Raw genomic sequence first — 21,121 nt, 5'->3', positions numbered from 1 at the left:
AGTATACCATCCTTCGAAGAATACTGACATGGTTATTCCAAAAAATACTTTTTTATTTTCATAGTTTTCCGACGGTCGTCTGTAAATCAAATACTTTGGTTTGTCAATAAAAAATACAACAATAGACTATCGCATAAAATTGCCCTCTAATTGGATGATAAAATAGTCGTGAACCAATTTACTGGCTGCAAGTTAAAAGGCATCACTTCTAAGTATTTTTTGTAGTTTAACAGTTAGCGAAAAGATAGGATCCTAATGCACATACACTATATATAACCTGTAACTTATGTTGTGACACCACCAAATGACAGATTAGTAAAAGTCTATGTTTTGCTTTAACAGAGATAAAATACGTGCGAAAACGGGTTACATGATAGTAAGTAAAATACCGTCTTAAACGGTTTAGGATCTTTAAACCAATACTTAACACAATTGGAATTTGTTTACTAGTCGACAATGAGATCTTCTATCTTTGCATCATTCATCCTAGTCGTTTTGGCAGGTGTAACAATCATCGCCTATTCAATCAGCAGTTATCCCTACTTGTTGGATGAACAACCTCAAAAGAAAGCAATCGCCCATTCTAGGTGAGAAACCTAATCTCTTTGTACTTTTTGAAACTTTCATTGTCAAACAACCATTTCCTAACATCGGTTTTAAAGTATCAGATATTATACAGTTATGTGCATGCACAGTTGGTGAGGCATCGATTTAAAAATCTCTATTTAAAAAAATCAGTTTATCCATTGACTTACATCTCGTGTACTAGCATATTTTGCGTGTACATAAAGAGGTGTTATATTTTTATATCATTCAAAATAAGTGATCAAAATATTCGCACAGACCGCGACCTAATTGCACTCCATAGACGCATAACACAATGAATACTGTACATCACGTAAAGCGTACTGAAACATATAAAACATGAAGTTGAACTATTTGACTCATCCGGTTAAGCTTCGGCTCGAGTTTAATATGTTTCAAAATCCCGTTGAATTACGGTTACGGTTCGTGGCAATTTAAAAGTTACAAATCAGCTTCGGTTCGAGCAAAGTTCTTTCAAAAATCAGTTTCTAGATTTCCGCTATGGGTTCAATATAAATATCTTTCACTAAACTAAAAACACACAGTCTTTGCCGTAAATACAATTTTTAAAATATAATAAGCCCGTGTTTAATCTTAGGGGTAACAAATAAATACCCGGGTCTTATCACTATTTGTCACATTTCCTCTAAAATTGTCAAATTACCATTAGTGGGGTAATTACCAACAACTTTCGAACCACTGTTGGACAGTAAAGACGACAATATACACCTAAGGCGTCACAAATCTGCTTGCCTTTATGCTTGGTGGAGGTACTTGGTAGTTAACAAGCAAGTTTAAGTAAAATATAAGGGTATTTATTTATGACTAGAGTTGGCAAATCCTGATGGACAAGTCGAATAGGGAAATCCTTGTTACTCTTGTTTTGTGTTTAGATTTAAATTAAACAGGACCTGAGAGCTTTTTGCATAACTAAATTGGTAATACGGTAAAATTAAAAAAAAAAAAACACCCCTATATGCATCTCACGCCAACACCTCTTATAAAAAAATCAAGAAAATACTCACAACCCCCTCTTGAAATTCCTTATCGTCCACAACGGGACGGTATCGTTCACACTGGGAAGTAGCTTATAGTTATTTAGATGAACCACGATGTGTAACACACAAACTGATGCATTGCAATTTTTATAAAGTAAACACAGGGGTTGAAAATAAACGCAGAATATTTCACTTAATATTGGATTGCTTTCGTGACCAGGACTGTTGAGACTCATATCAAACTCCTGCGACATTTGTCGGTCTTATCGAGTACAGAGTTCGATTCCGACCATACAGCCTGTATTCCGCCCATTTGAGTAACTCAAAATGGGTATAGTACATAAATACTGTAATCCACTCATTTCGGGGTTTTATATAAGATATCTATAATCACTTTGGAAAATATTTCACTATGTGCTGCTCTACCGGTACAATCCGACTTCTCATCCGTGGACCAAACCTATAATGTAATTAGATTTATTTGATTGAATTTTATTTGTGAGAAATGTTCTCATATCATGAGCATATTGCAGTAAAATATGCACTCGTTGTGCATGATTTTCAACCACTTTGGTTGACTAGGTTTATCTTGTTGGGTGCCACACCTGATTTATTGGCCGCTTATAAAGCTGATAAACGTGTGCCGCTGAAAAAAAACTTATGAAGGTCACGATTTTTGGAAGGATTGACAAACAGCGGGTTCGACCATGGGGAGCCGGATAGAAATTTCAATAAACTCTAATTTAAAATTCGAAATATCCGTGTATATGTGTTCCGTGGTTATTGGAGTGCTGTATAACCTAACCCAGGCGGCACAAACAAGCTTTTCATTTTGTGCACCTCTTTCAAATAGCATCCCATTTATTTGAATTTATTTTTTCAGAAAAATATATACTCTACGCTACCTTGCATTCGGATTTATTAATCTAGACCTGCACAACACAAAATGATATGAAGGCCACAACAAAAAACAACAAATGAAAATGGCGGCCGCGCAATACAGTTGACATAACCAATAACCAAAATGCGGTTCGCGCTCTTGAAAAATCTGTCCACTCCTGTCACTACTTTAACCTATCATTAAACCATTATAATACACATGATTAAACTATTAGTATACGTTCGATAATAGTGGATCGGAACCGATCCCCGATGCCAAGTGGTAGTATCGGTACTCGTCCGATACTGAGGTGGTATCGGTGCCGATCCGATATCAAACTAACATTGCAATTTTAGACACAAAATACGATCCAACGACGCGATTTAAATTTGAAAGAACAATATTCGAAAATTATAGTAGGTTAACAAATGGAGGTAACCAAACTTTTTAACCTTGAAGCAAATTTTGACATGATAACCTGAAAAAAACAAAATTTCAGGTATTGGTATAAGAATAAAATATCAAGTATCTGGCATCTCTAATGATTATACACAAACAAGTCCGCAGTTATTCACTTTTAAGTAACCAAGCAGTTGTATGTCGCACTGGTCAAATTTAGACTAATGGGCGGATCAATAGTTTTATCAGAAAAGTTTGATATTTTTCTGTAGAATAAAAATAATTTGGAGAGGATAGAGCATTGCTTAACTAATTGTACAATTTTTTTCTTTGTTTCAGGAATTATTCCCAAGACACGTTTTGCGAAGGTAAGAGTTTATTTGTTTTTCTGAAAAAACATGCAGCTTTAAAAAATCCCATCTGTTTTTTTAAAACAGGTTAGTGTTTAAAAGGTTCAGCCGTATATCTAATTTATGAAGCGGCCAGTTTGTCTAAACTTTGATCTACTTTGTGGATAAAATGTATACACATATGTGCATTATTTGTAAAAAAAAACTAAATCTTTTTTGGAAATAAGTTGTTTTTTGGAAATCTATAGAAACCTTATTTTTGCCACAAATATTGTTGGCAATGTATCCATGTAGTGTAACCAATCTGTGACCTTTATGTTTTTTTTTTATTAATACTTTTTTTTCATGTTTTTTTTAACGTATTTTTTACAGCGATTGACGTCGGATGTTTCAAGAAAATTGAAGTTAAAAAGCTACCGGTGCATGGAAGTGACATTTCCAACAAATCCATGAGCCCGGGCATGTGCATAGAGTGCTGTTATTTCAAGTAAATATAACATTGACTTTGGTAAGCCCGTATGATTGTAGTGCCAGTCTAGATCAAATAACTTAACTATCAGTACAAGTCATGGCCGACCACTATCAAGATCTTTCTAAATTCAGTAACATGGCTATAGTCGGTCCATGTAAAATTTACTTGCTATACAATAAAACAAACGCTAGCAACTGTTTATTGAGAAAATATCCTAACTAAACATCAAAGTAAATAACCTATTTGCATACGCTTTTAATTAAAATTACATTTTTTAAAGTCTTATATTGAAAACAATATTACATTAAAGCCTTTTATAAATTATCATTGCTTTCACTTTATGTATTATGTCACTATGTCATGTACGTGCGTTTGAACACGCTTGTATTCAACGCCAAAATTGTGATCGTTTTTGGGTACAAAAACGTTAATTAGAATTAGACTACGATATGATTTTTAAAGGCCAAACGGGTGAATCAATGTCCGCTAACTTAACGAAATCCATATACACGGCAAGTGTTTTAAAGCGTTTTGAAGGAATAAAATGTTCCCTTATGTTTCCAAAAATACTGCCTATAAACGTATGCAATCACTGCAAAAAAATTCACAGTAGTATAAAGTTAGTGGAAGTTTCTTAAAACGACGTAATGGTCACCAATGCTAAGCTTTAAGATACAAATTTACCAATCATCAAGAATTTAAACACATTTCTCTTTTTTTCCAAATCGTTTAGACAAAAAAAGTTTGCTTTTCTGACCAACGGCAGCAGGTGCTGGTGCGCCGCTTCGGCCTCCGTCGTGGCCTTGATTCGTCAGCCCGGAACCTGTGACGTCACGTGTTCGTTGGGGAAGGAAAACTGCGGCGGGCGAGACAGCGTTCGGACCTTCTTTGTCAAAGGCCTGTGCACCCGTTGTAAGTTGTATTAAAAAATAAAAAGTATAGGACTTTTATCTCGGGGGCCTTCCAAGTATTTTTAAGATTCGCATCAAAGTATTTGTCCACAAAAAAAGTCACGAATACCGATGTAAAACGCAAAAAATGTACAATAAAAAGTAACTATAAGTATATAGTGGAATTTAGTGCGATGGATTCACCCGCTTCGCTTTATTTCATTTACCTATTTATGGTTGGGTTTTTAGAACTGGATTTTTTAACCTCTAAATCTGCCTCATAGGCACCAAAAATGCTCTTATTTTGAGGAAGGCCGTCTGTAGGTTTCTAAGATGCTAGATTTTGTCATACTATAAGGTTACCGTTTAAATAATGATCATATACCGCAACTGAATTCCTTTCATTAAATTGAAATGGAGTATTAAACTGCTGCCAATACTATAACATAGCATCCTGTATAGCAGGGGTCGGCAACCTACGGCCCGCGGGCCGGATCCGGCCCGCCGATGAAATTCATCCGGCCCGTCGCCTCTTTGATAAATTAGAAACGAGTCTATTTCACATACTTTTTGACTATTTTAACTACGTAAGAGCGAAAAATTTTCGCGCTTCGCGCGAATGACCATTCTACGTCCGGTTTGTTTACGTTTTGATGCTGTCTTTTGAACTAGATTACCTCTTTATTACCGTTGCGCCGTGGAAGGTTGCCAAGTGCGTCGCGGAAAAACGGAAAACATACTTATTCTAAAGTATTGGACATATATTTTTTAATATTTTATTTATTTTTCATTTTCGGCAATGTATGAAAACTTGCAAGAAATTTAAAAGAAATGCCCGTATACAACAAAAAAAATCGCGCTCGCTTCGCTCGCCAGGTATACTTTGACCCAAAAGGTTAACAAACACTGAACTATAAATTCCCTGTGAATGTTATCGCGTTCCATCAAAGTAGTTTTAATACACTTTTTATTCGTTGCACAGATGACGACGTGTGAACTCTAATTTTAAACCAAAAAACGCTTTTTTTCGCGCATTGCGTCAATACTTTACTGCCTCCTTAAATGGAATTAAACACGTTTTTAAGTGCAAAAACGATCCGAGGCCTGCTTGATTAACATTTCTAACATGTTAATAACGCAATTATCAGTTAACATTTTGTGCAGCCCGCAGAGACCTTTCTGAGTTTGGTTTTGGCCCGCGACTAGAAAAAGGTTGCCGACCCCTGCGGTATAGGATCTAGTACAACGATATCCATATGGTAATCTGCCCTTCATGTCCAGCTGTAAACTGTAAACTGGTAAATCACTTTTGAAGCGCCATTCGACGACGCTTTTGTCGCGTCGCGGCTTCTCGGCTGCTTCCGTTACGACCGGCGGCTGAACAACTTTCCCAGCTACGACGCCGATACGCCGAACCTCTGCTTGCGAGCTTGCGAAGAAGACCGTCGGCCGCTCGCCATTTATCGTCCGAGAGAGGGCGGCGAACGCTGCATTTGCGGCGAGATGAACTCCCGGTAAGACGAACGTCAGCCAAGGTCCATACAACAGTTGGTGTACCTTGCTTTGTTAATCGAAAATAATCGCATCTTTCACATGGAAATTAAATGAATTCCATTTTTTCTTAACCTACATACCTTTGCTTAACGAGTTTTTAAAGTTAAACACCAACAATACGGAGTATATATAGGCTACGGAAACGCGATTTGTAACTATTACTGGGACAAACCTCATCACGCAGTCGAAGCTTATAAAATCTTTTGGACTGACTCTGCAAAATGTAAAATATCTTAGTCAAAAACGGAAAAAAATCGGTAACTTAAGCAAATGAAATCAACAATGAACAATCTAAAACAGTGGTTCTCAACCTTTCATGGCTTACGGCAACCCTCAGAAATAATAAATGGATTGCGGCACCACTAGAAGATTTTTTTCTAGGCAATTCACCAGAATGTCACAATAAACGGAACTTGAACAACACAAATCAACTCTACAAAACGTAGGAAGTTACAATCGGATTTTTTCCATAATCTTACACAAAAATTTGTAAGAGTTAAGCAAAAATCAGATTCTTAAAATTTCTCAAATGTTTCACGGCACCCTTGAGCATTAGAAATGGCACCCAAGTGTACCGCGGTACTTTGGTTGAGAACCACTGATCCAAAATATATAGATACGCTAAGTTCTAGAAACGCTTGCTTTAACTAAATGTAAATCATTCCTTAATGCAGGACTACCAGCGCTCCAAGACCAAAATTAGGACGACTGGAAAAATAATAGTGCGTTTAGCAAAGAATCCCTCGAAATTTAGAATAATATGAACTGCTTTGCATTTACAACTATTACATTGTTTATAGTCAGAAAATACGGACTTAAGTCATACATGTGGACATTACGTAGAAATAAGGAGCAGGCCTGCCCATATGCAGTGTTGTAATGACTTAGTGTTAGTCTTTTGGACAAAAGATATAAGTTTTTCATTTACCATTATTTAACGAAATTGAGCTATTTATACCAAGTTTTGCAGTTAAAACAACTAGATTGTTACCATTGTTTTTTTGTTATTTTTTAGTTGACCTATATTGGTCATGTTTGGGCGAGTTTACCAATTTGAATGGTTTAGCGTTTTATTTTAAGTGATTTGACTTGGGGATGGCTTACTTCATTAATGACTTGACTATGAGAAAACCTATAACTTGGACTTGTAGTTGACTTGTCATTCTTTAAAAAGGCTTGAATTGGACTTAAGTTATTTCGCAAATGACTTTAACTGACAATACTGCGGTTTCCCAAATTTGCAGATTTAATCTCACGCACAAGTTAAAGAGTTGTAGTTCGAACGATGCCTTTCACGTTTACCGAACCACGGCGGAAGACAAGCGCTGCGGCAACATACGTTTGCTTCAGCCGATCGATCGCAAACGAACCATGCTTAACAGCTATCCGGGTTCTGGCAACACGTGGATTCGATACCTGTTCGAAAAAGCATCTGGAATCTATACTGGCAGCGTCTATGACGACATGACACTGTTCAACTCGGGTATGTTTATTTTGTTGCGGTTAAACGTAATAAATTTTGTTATAAATATTGTCAACATGTTATTTTTTTAATATTTTCGTATTGCTTAGTACAGGGGTCGGCAACCTTTTTCTAGTCGCGGGCCAAAACCGGATCCGGCCCGCGGGCCGTAGGTTGCCGTCCCCTGGCTTGGTATGATATCCCGGTTGAAAATTATGAACTTTGGCAGTAAATAAAACCCCATTGAAAAGATAATTCGACCGTTGTTATGTCCACCTCGTGAAGTACCTCTATGATACTGATCTTCAAAAGTTATTGAAAATGTAAATTTTGCTTCCTATCCCTGCATCTCCAGTTGATCATCACAAAGTGAATACGAGTTGCTTATTTGGTTTCAACATAATATTAACTCGCTGCTCAGTAAAAAATGTACAAAAGTACACACGAAAGCCCTATGGTCTATTCCTTCTAGTGGAGAATCCCTGTTTTAGCCAACTATAAAAACAACTGAGTGTAAAGCATCTTGTTGTTAGGGTTGAACGCGCCTCTTACTTTAAGTTGCAGTATTTGATGAGTGGCCACATGGCCCTTAGCTTTTAGTTTTTTTTATATTTACAAGCCATTAGCGAATATTATCCCAAATCATGTTGGTTTTCGAGGTCACAAATGGCAAATGCAACACTAGATAAAAAGGGTAATGTTTTGCAGTCCTTGCCTCCATTTTTCGACTCCGTTCATTTAGCTAAATGACTTGATAGTTCAATTTGAAGAATTGTCTGAAACGTTTGTCTCCTTATAGATTTGTTCGCGTAAAAGTGTTTCCCCGCTTCATGCCTATATTTTGGGAAAAAATAATTATTGGGTTTAGCTAAAGTTAAACACTTGCAGATAATTTATTGTTGCATATTATAACGTGATTGGATTGACTGGAATGGCAATAATTCAGACTGGAACTTGACTTAGGTGTGTGTATAAATCGAATTGACTTGGCCCAATGTATCTTTGTAAATAACCTGACTTGGACTAAAGTAAATCGAAAGTGCGTGGTTTTCAACACTATCGCAAACTTTCATGCCACAACTTCTTTCAGGTTACCTCGGCGAAGTCATGTCAGTGGAGGAGCAAAGATCGGACGTCATAAAAGATCATTGTTTGCTCGGCAAAATGCAGCAGCAGAGCCAGAGCATCCTGGTGATCCGCAACCCTTTCAGGGCATTTATTGCTTACGCGTATTGGGAAGTGAAAGGGCACACTGGCATCACAACCGATGAAGGACTATTTGAAAGTAAGGGTACGGTTAAGCGTTTTGCGTTAAACAAACACTGTATTATCTTATATTTACGAAGTATTTATCACCAAAACCGTTTATAGTTAGAGCATTGGTTAGTTTTTCGAGGGGATGTGTTGGAGTTTTAGCGTAAAGCTGTCTACGGCGAAAGGTTGAGATCGTTAAAAAATTGGAATACTTTATGACAGTTAACCTGTTTTATATTCAGGCGTGATTTTTACCGGCCGCTTCATTTGGTTAACTAACAAAACTGGAAACTCATGAGACCAACTTCTCATGTCTAACTTGTACCACCCCTGCTCAGTGCACACCTTTTTTAAACGCTAATTACAAAAAAATGACAACAAGATATATTAAAAACATCGCATAAAGATCAAGCATTTTTGACTTATATATTGGCTGATAGAGTATTACAATACAACGGTGATTTTCGCGTTCATGTTGCGGAACGAAGTGATTGACTCAACAAATGTTTTTAAACCCTTTAAATTGTCTTCCGTTTTTTCTTTTTAAATGACCTTACTGGACTGGCGTCAAATTAGATCTATGTTAAATCGTTAAATCTTAGTTCTTAACTTCAAAACACGTATTTTCTCTAAAATTTAGAGCAAGTATTATATAAAAGTTTTGATTTTCCATCTCCTAACATTTAATTTTTATGTAAACAACATATTTAGAACATTTAGTTGGCGTATGTGATGACATTCATTCTAAAAAGCCTCGTTTACAATACTGACAATATCGCCTGACACATCAGCTTGAAATCTTCACGTTTCGTTGCAGCTTTCTCCCGTAACCCACCCAAGGCTCGCTTAGATGATTGGAAGAGCCTTCCGGTTAAGCTAATAGCACAGGGCAAGCCGCTGCTGGTCATTTACTTTGAGGACGTTGTTGCTGATCCGATCGAGAGCGTGCGAAAAATGGTGACGTTCGCCGCCAAGGCCAACCCAGCACTTCTGCCAGCCGATTTAGACGAAAGTTTGCTTGTCTCAGCCAAGAGGCGACCGGACTTCAGAAAAGAGCTTCGCACAAGGTGATCAAGAACCTCTATTCAAAAGAATCGGTGTCTTTGATAAACAAGGCTGTGGTCGAACTACGAGCGATGTTAGCGAAGGCCGGCGTCGAAAAACCGCTTCCGCCTTATGAGCTGGACCCGGATTACGCTGTTGTTCAAACATGAGGAGGCGAAACGCTGCTGCTTTTGCACTATATATGATTTATACAGCTTTTCTCATCCTTTTTTGTGAAGACCCAATCACAAGCGTAAGTATAACAGACAAGATAACCATATCGAAGCGACGTACCAGAATCAAGCATCTTTGAGTTGACAAACACTGTTTTATTAGATTAATACCTGAAGTGATGCTTGTTTCTGTCATACCCACAGGCATAAAGCAAACGTCTTGTCCTGTGTGTTACTTGTATTTTCTTATATTGCTTTTATTTAGCGCAGTGATGTACAGTTAAAGTCTGCTGTCACTAATTTTTTATTTCAATTTTAAATTAGACTATAGGCCTTAATGAAGTCACTTTTCTTAGCGCCTATAGCAAAGCTATAACTATATTTCACGCCATATATTGTTTAGCATCAAGCTAGACATTACTGTGTATTTATTTTCTAGTTAAGCACAAGTTATAAAACATAATACATCTTAAGTTAGTTCGTTAATGTAATTCGCGTTCAATGTTTTAGTGAATTATATTCTACATTTTTAACCCCCCCTGTTGTTAGTTTACCTGGCGGATGTATATGATAGCTTTTGTTTTGGCGTACCGCGGAATACTTTATAACAACCAACGAAAAATGCGCCGAAATACAAAAGTCACTTTACCACAAGATTACGTAGCTTTAAAAGACTTTACCTTACGTGAAAATTTTATAAAAATTATGCAAAATTGTGCACACATTGACAGTCTTAAACTCAAAATGCGTATCACTATACTTTTGCTAAAAAAATGAACGAAAGATGGTTTAACCGAATTGAGGACTGACTTTGGCCAAAACTTTTGACAATAATTCGATATTTAAAGTCAAAATACGCCAATCACTAACACAAAGTACAACTGAAAGAAATTGCAAAGTAAGACACAACAACATGAATAAACAGTCAATAACATATAGTATCTAACTAAATGCCGTGATCTATCTTGTACTAAACCTGTATATTGCACGAAACACACGGCGGTTTCTTAAATAAACAAATCGCAAAGAATATTCCCGCCGGTTGTAAGTTGAGCAAGTCACAAAATAGTAAATAATATAGCAATTGGGAATAGGATATTTTTTAGTTTTGCACTTGTCAGAGTAAATATCTTTTGAATGGTTCTGTTCTTTATACGCAAATGCTATATAGTGTTAGTACACTTGATAAGACTGAACAAAGGCGAACTTTTTTACTCTGAGAGAAGGTTTACTGTGAGTTTCATTTATTATCTTGGTATTGGACATTTTTCGCTGGTTGGCTACCAGTTGAGTTGTCCTTTTTAGTATAGTCATATAATCGTATATAGGCTACAGTACATATTGTATAGCTTCGTAAGTATGTCTCAATCCTATTACCACTTATCATCAGACGCTTCCACGAACGTCGATGGTTTTATAGCTGGGTTTAAATCTCTTATTTTGGCCTTCAAGCCGAGTAGTAGTAGTAGCTGCCATTCTACTTGCCCACGTTCTATGGATACTTACGCTAAACTTAAGGGATTGGCATAATCATAAATAAAATGCAAAATGAGTGTATTAAATTCAATAAAGGTAGCCCTGCTCCTATACCAACTTTAACAATAACCCTAACCCTAAATCTATGCGATGTTCAAAACATTCCATGTGTGCTACGATAAACGACTGTCGTTATAACAAAACAGTAACAACCCTTTTCTTATATATATTTTTTTAAAGTCGAAGTTTTTAACCTGGCTTTATTTTTTATTCCATTGTATTTACACATGTACATACTGATGCAGTTGAACTAAGAAATGCTGGAAAATTAAGAGTGTCCGGAAGTCAGGTTTAAATAAAGCAATAAGAATCATTAAATAATGGCTATACTTACGTTCGAACCCCCTTGTATAGATATAGGTTGCTAAAGATTTTACGCTATTCGGTGTTGAGTCTGTATTTTCCTTAAGCAAATTGCCACAAAAGACATATAATATACGTAATACAATCGTAAGACGCTTCTCGTAGCGACCGCAGGCATTCGAAAGGCCGTCATGTATAGGAACTAATATTTATATATAACAATATCACTTCAGCACAGTTTGGATTACATATAGGCTTATTCTCTCTATGAGCGACGAGCGTGTCATATGAAGCACGATTGTGCGAAAGCTTGTCAAGAATTAAATCAATAGGTCGTTTATGGTGTCACCTGGATTACCATATTTTTGATTAGACAAATACTGACATTTACAAGGAATAGATTTAGTTGCGTATCAAAGGCTTGCGAGTTAAGATCAATATAATATGCTAAGTTAGAGATTATAAAACGGCGCATTGCCTGTTCCGTTTATGCAGTATTGTGCACACCAACTCAGTAGGGGTGGTATATTGCATTGGCTTTGACATTTGCTAATACAAAAACAAATGAATGACCAGTTACATAAATGTAATAGGTATAAAGTTTTCAATCTACAAAGTTGATAATATATGTAAGTCCGACAAAGTTTCAGTCTATATAAAAGTTTGAAATATTAAAAGAAAAATATCATCGCAGTCGATGACTCTTAGAGCAACAAACTGAATTCTGGACATGGATAAATAAATAGCGCAGAAACAAATGGAAGTAAAAAAAGGGTAACTTTGTAGAACATTTAGTATGTGTTTTCGGTTTAAGAACAGCTATAAGATGATACATATCTACGAAAGCATCTTACATAATCAACCACTCTGTATTAATTAGCGACAATTTTTTTTTTCAGATTTAGTTACGGCAAATATTTTTCTGGTATATTGTGCGTAGTGACATTAGCATGAATTAAAGGTTTGGGGAATATTTAAATTACTGTGGCAAGGTTAAACGCTCTAAATTTGTTGTATATGGGTCATATTGGCTAAAATAAAGTTTTTTTTTTTTAATTTCTGCGAATTTTTTTGGGAAAACAAAATATTAAAAAACACGAATATATGATTGAAATGTACTGGTAGATCGATTCAAAAATATCATACAATGCGAGTCTGACTGTATCTCACATTATCGACAAAATGCCTGCGGAGTCGGTGTCGGATTTCGGGATTTTGGACTCTACGGAGTTTTGTTTATTTCGTCGGACTCGGGACTCACGCAAGACTATAATATGCATATGAATACCCAACCTTGAGTTCGACGTGGGCATGCGGAGGACCACTTAACTCGAACCCGATAGAACTGTGAATTGTAATTTGTAATGATAGCATATATAGCTGAACATTTTCCAACTGGGTCTATAAGTTAATGGGCACCATACTTTGAATAGATTGCAGTATGTTCACCTTTTTAATGAGACCAAGTGACGAATATAGGCTGCAGAGTTGGAAATTGTCAAATTGGCCGGAGACGGAATCGGGTGTTTTTCAACGACTCCGCATACTTACTCGACAATATACTAAAAGTATAAACAACCTATATAAAAGCTAGCAAATACCGGTAGGTGAAATTTATGGATTAAAGACAATTACATACAGTTTTAACATTTCAGCAGAGAAGCCTTCGAAATCGTACTTAACTAGATGCCCTTAACTATTTCACTTATTGCTGCTTTTATCATAAAGATTTTGCCATTTGTGTATAAGATCGATTAGATAACAAATTCCACCACACTTTTAGGTTCTAAAAATACTTCAGGGCGCTAAACACACTGCCTCCCCTTTGGAGTAAAAATACTGATTGAGCGAGGAAACAACGCGCGGTCGTTCCGGGTGCCCGAACAGCGGAACGCCTTCCAGCCTTTTGTCGTCTTTCCTGTCGTAAAGGTTGTCCACGTTGATGCCGTGCAAGATCCTACAAAGCTGGCACCACCCGCTCTTGCGCCCTGCGTTCGGCATTTCGCCTTTAGCCATCGTCATCCATTTCAAGTAGGCCCTGTATGCGGTTGCGTTGCGACTCAGGTACTCGAGGTACTCGACCAGGCGTTTGGGCGTCGCGAAGTCGAACGCGTAGATGAACGAGTTGGGCGGCGCCACCGCCGAGTAGTCCTCCTTCGAGGGGCCGATCACAACAGGAACTGCGCCGTAAGCGAGCGAGTTTTGCCAGAACTTTTCCGTGATGTAGTCGGCGCAGTGCCAGCTGTTCTCGAAGGCGAGGTAGAACTTGTAGCGCGACCAGTCAAATTCCTTGTAAAGCAAGTTGAAGCACTTGCCGCCAAGGTCAAGATGGAGTCCACTCTTTCGCAGCTCTTCTACGTAACGCATTCTTTCTTTTGCCCCCTTTGTAAAGGCACAGTTTGACGCAACCCAGACGGCTGTAAAGCTCTTTTGTCGGACAAACGTGTCCAGCTCGCCTTCGGTCAACGGCAGCTTAAACCGCGCATGTTTGGAGTGGATTTGATCAGAGCTGCCATAAGGGGCGTACACGTCGGCGTCCCGTCTGAACAGCTTACGATTACGTTTAAAAATTATCAGGTCTCGCCATTAAAATAATAAAACGAATAACTTTCAGCTGAAAGTGGAGACTGAACAGGTTTCTGTCAAAACCGAGTCTGCATTTACCTTTGTTTATAACTCTAAAATAAACGTATACCATAAACAATAATTATTATAGACATATTGGCTAAAATGAAATGATCTCGAGAGCGAAGGAACATTTTTTAATATAATGCGCAATATTTCGGCTTAATAAATTCCCAATTTGTGTTAATTTTGCGGGTATACATTAGGTCACATGTGCAGTGCTTTTACCTATAACAAGGGGCGTAAAACAAGTACAGTGTCGTCGGTTATTCAAAGCCGTTAGCGTCCACAACTAAATATCCTGGCCTTGCCTATAAGTCATGGTGAGGTTAAAAACGCCGTCGTATTCCCGCAAGTCAAGATTTCTAAAGCGGTAGAGAGCTATTGGACTTTCGGCCGTCCACCAAGTGTAATACTGGTCCGTTCTTCTGTAAAATATGCATAATTGTGAGAAATATAACACGTTTTTGTTAGACATATACTTGCTTCACGTTCAAAACCAATGCACATTTAAATATATAACCGCTCAGCACAGGCTGCAAGGTTATGCAACGTTTATTGTGCTACTTTATTTCATATCGATATATGATATTGGTAAAATAACGGTAATGTGATAAAACAGAACATACCAATTGGTGAACGAAAAGGCGATAAAAATGCATTTAACTCGTTCAACAATCAGTCGTTTTTGAAGTGCTTTAGCACTTTTATTAAGTCATCACTATAGGGCCATTATTTGTTGCCTTGTCAAAAAAAGTCAACATTTTGTCAAAGTTTACTTGTTAAGTCAAAAAGTTAATAAACGATCGGCTTTTTAAAACTGTCGGTATGTCAAAATTTTATTTTCGAAATTTAGTTTTGAATTATATTTCAACGACGTTTCAAATGTGTTATATCTTCATTAGAGCAATACGGATACGCGGGCCTACAGAATTAACTGGTTTGTCATTGTAAAATATCAAAACGAACTAAGATTTTCATTGTTTTTGCATAAACCCAAAAAAATATATGATTTAGTGTTCGATCGGTAGTCAAAAACATTCAAAAACGTGTGGTTGACGACGCCAAAATACTAATGCAGTAATTAAAACAACAATATGATGTTAAAATCAATGTAACTCCAATAGGTCAAAATTTTGTAAAAAAAAATTATTTTTGGGTTAAAATTTGTCAACATTTCAATTTTTTAGGTCAAAAAATAATTAATCGCTCTAGTCATCACGTATCTCTCCCAAGCAAAAATCTGCTTGGAAGGCGAACTATTAGTAAATTTTAAGCCGCATTGGCAACGTGTTTTTACAATAGTTTGCAGTGTTTATTTTATCAATCGTTTCACCTTTTCGGAGGAAACTTGTTAAGATCGACGCCATCAAAGTGAAAAACGACAGCTTTTGTTGTGGCTTCACCCAACTAAAATATAACATCATAATATTTTGTTACGTCGTTTGCTGTTTTATACGACCTGTGTTAAAAACAAGCATTTAGAAACGAATTGAGTGCCAGACATTTCATTTGTCAATTCCAATAAGTTCAAGTTAAGTCTATTTTAATGTATAACAAGTCAAGACCCATTCAAAGTTATCAGTTTTTAAAGTTACCTTAAGTCCCAGTCGAAGTCATTGCCATGAAACGAAAACTAAACTTTTATAACTGGCCAACCCGCCCGAATTCTGAGGAATATAAAATAAATAAAAAATAATAAAACTCAACATAAAATAATCATATTGCTTTGTGTACCAACATTAATATTAAAATCAGTGGTCCGAACCTTTTGATTTTTTTTGGTTCTGGTTCCGTTCGAGTTTAAGGATTGAGTTCCAGTCTGTATTCCGAGTAATTCAAAAGTTCCGGTTCGATAAATTTATTTTCTAAACTGGTTTAAAAGTTCCAGTTTCGGCCACACTTAAACCTAAGATGTGGGTCAATAAATGTGAAGAATAATAATTATTTGATTGTAACTCGTATTTAATCTAAGTTTCGTGACGTTATAAAAAAAAACCAGATCATTATATTGAACTATATTTAAAATAAAAAGCGTAGTTTTTAAAAATAATCGTTTGTTTTCATTTTTTACTAGTTAAAATACAAGTTGTGACCTCATGCTGATGTGAACCGCTTTTTACTTGTTCCAGTTCGGTTAAGGTTTAGATTATTTTAAAACATTCGGTTCAGTTTCAGTTCGGCTTCTTAAATCTTACATAAAACGGTTCAGTTCCTGTTCGGCTCCTTAAATCTTAAAAAAAAGGAGTTCAGGTTTAGTTACGGAAAAATTGGCTCAAACCCGGAAGCGATTATTATTATCTTACATTTTCTGTGTTTATGGGTATAATGCTCAAAAGGTTCGATTCTTTAAACGAGAAACTCTACATTATATTGAACTTAAGCTGAAACACTTTAGAAAGTAAGGATCTCCCGCGGACAATAAAATGTAAAAGAAAGATTCTTGTCTTCGTATCCAAAGATCTTAAGACTGTTTATTTATTAAAACAGATAAAACAAAAAATCATTTCTTAAAATCTTACAGAAATATATATATTACGCCTATAAGGCATCATCAGTTTCTTAATTCGAATGAATCTTAATTTCGAATGAATTATTCATTCGAATTAAGAAACTGATGTTGCCTTATAGGCGTAATATATATATTTCTGTAAGATTTTAAGAAATTATTTTATGTTTTATCTGTTTTAATAAATAAACAGTCTTAAGATCTTATATTGAACTTAATATGCCGAAAACCATTGCAGACTCTTCACCGATTCTGTCTATCAATGATGCAAGCAGGGAAGACTAGAAAAACAACTAGCCTGCAGTGAGGTTCGAACTCACGACATCCGGTCAAGCCGGGACCGTCGCTCTACCAACTGAGCTTTGCAGGCTTAGAGGGGAGTGAGTCGAGAAACAACCATGCGCCAATGCTTACTCAATCTGTGTTCAGGTTCCATTACATTAAATTTGCTTTTTAATTATTTTACTACTGTTGTGCCTCTAAACGCGATACCTAAACAATAATTAAATCAGTGCTGTTAGCAAGTTTTTTGTGAATTACATTTAATCCAGGTAGAGCGATTTGCGAAAATATAAAGTTAAGGCCCAATACGATTTATAGATTTATTGTCGTGGCACAAAAAATATTAAACTGTAAAGAATAATGAACACGTCCGATTCTGCACTATTCCAAAGGACAAATCAACAAAATAAAATGGGTAACAAAAATTTATATGCTAAATCTATATTAAAATAACATGTGAATCGAAATCAAGTCATATGGCTTAATGACTTAAGGACCAGTCAAGTCAGCTCTTCAAAATACTGTAGTCGTGCTGGTCATGTTGCCCTCATAAATTGTATCAAGTCACTTAATTCAAAAACTTTTATTGCGCAACCTTCTATCAAGTTATTAACTTCAGGTCATTACAACAATGTCAATATCATGCCTATTGTTTAAAATAGACAGTATACAACATTGTTTAGTGATAAGTCATTCCAGAACATTATGAAAAGATATATATACAGTGTAGGCTATATATAAATATAACCTCGTCTGTAAAATTTTGACAATTATACCTAACATATTTGAAAGGTTCCTGTAGGAAATTACCCGTGATCGATCCACCGTAACATCACAGCTTCCGCAGTCGTACGGCAGTCGCTCGATTTGCGGTTTAAAGTAGGAAGGCGGATGCCAAACCAGTATTGTAAGCTGTTGTGAAAAACGCACAACACAATGAATATACGTATAGTAAGAAAATCAAAGCCTTTACAGGAGAAGGTATCATTTTTAATATTTCGAACAGCTCATTTTTTATTTTCAACATTCAAAACGATCAAAATCATACCTACTTCTATTTGAGCTTTGATATTCTCACTATACTTCCTACAACAATCTCCAACTACTAAGCAACAATAAAAATAGATGAAGGTACAGAATATGTTTTAACTTATCCGGCTGTTAAGCCCATGGCAACCAATTTGTTGCGTACTTAATGTCTAACTAACAAAAACATATAATCTTACTTAAAAATCACAGAAAAAACGAAGCATCCAATCAAAAAACGAACCAGTTTAACTTATCTTTAAGACGTTGCTTTTCTGACATGACGCTACACATTATTACAAAACAATATCACATGTGTATTATATACATCAGAGATAATTAAAAATAGATATCCAGGATCTGATTCTATTGTTTTGAAGATACATCCATATAAACACGCCTTTAACTCAATCACAAAAAAATAAAAAGGACACAGACCTTTGTTGTTGCTTGTTTTAAAGCTGCTTCGAGTTGAAACTTAATGCTGGACGTTCCAGAGTCAACTTCGTCAATTCCTGGCTTTATCTGAAAACCAGCATATACTTATAAGTGAGATACCAAAGCACGTAACATGACAGCTTTTTTGGTAATGCATAGTAATAAAATAAAGTGTATTTCTTCAAGAGGTGTTTCTAAGACAACTCAAAGTTGTAGGCCGCCATTTGATTTAGTTGGATATGTCGGCTGCGATAAAAAACTTTTGTCGTTATAACCCAGCAGTGGGAAGGTTGCACGGAAAATACGTAAAAATATTGAGCGAAACACAAAAACTGCAATGCGTTTAACGTATTGAGGTTTAATGTTGCAGATGTTTATCATACAATAAAATCGCCATATTGCAAAGACGGTGGCATAAATCGGACGAGGCAGGAAAAATAACATTAAGTACATTAGGTTGAACAAAATGTAAATCAGGATGTTGAAAGAGATTAAAAAGGACCGCTTTACTCAGTTTTGTATATTGTAAAGACGGGTTGCATTTGATCGAAGCGAAATACATTTATAAACATTTATATTGTTAACAAATACATTTATAAATCTAAAATTGTTTGTCAAAATTTCGTTTAAAAGACAGCTACTGTACGAAGGCTATTCTATTTGCATATTTTAAACAGGCAAAAATTAGAACTTAGAGGGGGGTCATGACTGGATCCGGGCATGGTAAGAGTGATTTATATACATAATTTACCCAAACAAATAAAAAGTCGGGCTTTAATTTACTTATGAGCCTTACTGACTTAATAGTGAACTTTCACGAGAGTGAAATTTTGTTGCAGATATGTTTTTAAAATAAGCGCAGAGAAATAATGTTTCATGGAATTTAGTTCGCGGGCCGGATTAAATGGCTTGACTAGCTGGGTTTGGGTTAGGGGTATATGTTATCGTATGGACAATGGCAAATTAAACTTCGACTTTGATGAAGGACAGAAATATCGAGTATTCAAAATTGTTTTACAAATCCTATGTTCTAAATTTCTGTTTTTGTAATTAAGCGAAAACTTGGGATTTAACAATATATTAAACTGTGGGATCGGTAGATTAGCGAGGGTTAAGAACCACTGTCGTAGATAATATAATTATAAGCAATTAGAATAATAAAAAATAAAAATGTTTAATATTTTCCCATGTGGCTATGTGATCTGTATTGAAATAATATATAAAAGTTTATTAAATATATCTATTAATTATACACAAGTACAAAAACATACCTTCTTCATTGGCGACTTTGATCGAACTTTAAGTAGTTGAACGTGAATTTTGTTCATTTTCTCAATATCCATTTTTGATAACCAGTTGCGATCCTGAACATTAACAAACACGATTTAGAATTATAATATTTAAAAAAAATATAGTGAGACGTAGCAAAAACTTGGTTTAATGTATTATGGTTAGGAAAAAAATCCTATAATGCGCGACTTTTTTACCAGTTGATTTCCACTTGATTTGATGTAATGCAGTTAAACATGCCCACGTTGACTTATCTATATCGTCAAGCTTTATTAGCGTCATACTCATATAGGTCTTAATAATGAAAAGCTACTTTGTCCCACAGGTGGCATTAAAACAAAAGACTTTGTTTTCACTTTGAGATTTTAAATTTAAAAGGTTCATGGTTACCAATACCGCAAAACACAGCAAAAACTTAATTTAAAAGACATTTTAGAAACCTACCCCAATTCTCATTCCAACGAAGTGACGTGGCTTCATGTAAAAGTATATACTAAATCCGATTAGAAGGAACAGAAAAATTGCGGTAATCTTGGGACGTTTACTGTACATACTATAGCTTTCGCGTATGCGTTCGCTGTTTGCTATGCTTTAAGTTTAACAGATCTGAAAAACGATTAGGTTGAATGTCTTCGAATACTTGTTTCCTTGAAGTTATAAATGACAAACATTATTCATTCATCTAACTAAAGACGGAAATATTAAGTCAATAGGAGTTTTTTAGCAGTTAAAGAAAGGCATAATTCAGTCTCATTTATGAAACCATTACGCGCGACTGAGTCCTTATATTTTGGTTAAACTAACTACTGTTGTTATCCATCAAGTGTCTCTTTCATTTTGTAATATGATTTGTTTACAAATAAAAAATTGCCACATACCACATTGCTTATCTATAAATTATACTTCGCTATTAGGTTTTATACCAAGTAATTAGCCAATTTGCCTGACTGGGAAAAAATGCACTGCGCACTGATGTTTGCTGGCTAATTGAGACCAACCAAGCTCACGTTTCCTGAGACGGATATACGGTGTTATAGTATTTCCGCAAATA

The 21,121-nt window shown here is 35.9% G+C and overlaps 2 protein-coding genes across 2 annotated transcripts; one reads left to right on the top strand and one right to left on the bottom strand.

The window, feature by feature from the left end:
* The first annotated feature begins 349 nt into the window (after positions 1-349).
* On the top strand, positions 350-11,091 carry LOC146138555 (sialate:O-sulfotransferase 1-like). The gene is made up of 8 exons (XM_083394037.1): positions 350-587; positions 3,202-3,230; positions 3,585-3,699; positions 4,418-4,596; positions 5,890-6,088; positions 7,373-7,611; positions 8,681-8,875; positions 9,662-11,091. The coding sequence occupies exons 1-8, from the start codon at positions 457-459 to the stop codon at positions 9,913-9,915; spliced, it is 1,341 nt and encodes a 446-aa protein (XP_083250163.1). The 5' UTR covers positions 350-456; the 3' UTR covers positions 9,916-11,091.
* A 2,179-nt stretch (positions 11,092-13,270) lies between these two features.
* Positions 13,271-20,139, bottom strand: LOC146138554 (alpha-(1,3)-fucosyltransferase 7-like). The gene is made up of 6 exons (XM_083394601.1): positions 20,052-20,139; positions 18,781-18,867; positions 18,127-18,228; positions 15,862-15,935; positions 14,832-14,953; positions 13,271-14,479 (listed from the first exon to the last, which is right to left on the bottom strand). The coding sequence occupies exons 1-6, from the start codon at positions 20,121-20,123 to the stop codon at positions 13,698-13,700; spliced, it is 1,239 nt and encodes a 412-aa protein (XP_083250727.1). The 5' UTR covers positions 20,124-20,139; the 3' UTR covers positions 13,271-13,697.
* Positions 20,140-21,121: the final 982 nt, after the last annotated feature.

Source organism: Ascidiella aspersa, chromosome 7 (genome assembly GCF_963924565.1).
Source record: "Ascidiella aspersa chromosome 7, kaAscAspe10.2, whole genome shotgun sequence".
Lineage (NCBI taxonomy): Eukaryota > Metazoa > Chordata > Ascidiacea > Phlebobranchia > Ascidiidae > Ascidiella > Ascidiella aspersa.
This window is presented reverse-complemented; position numbering and strand designations above follow the sequence as displayed.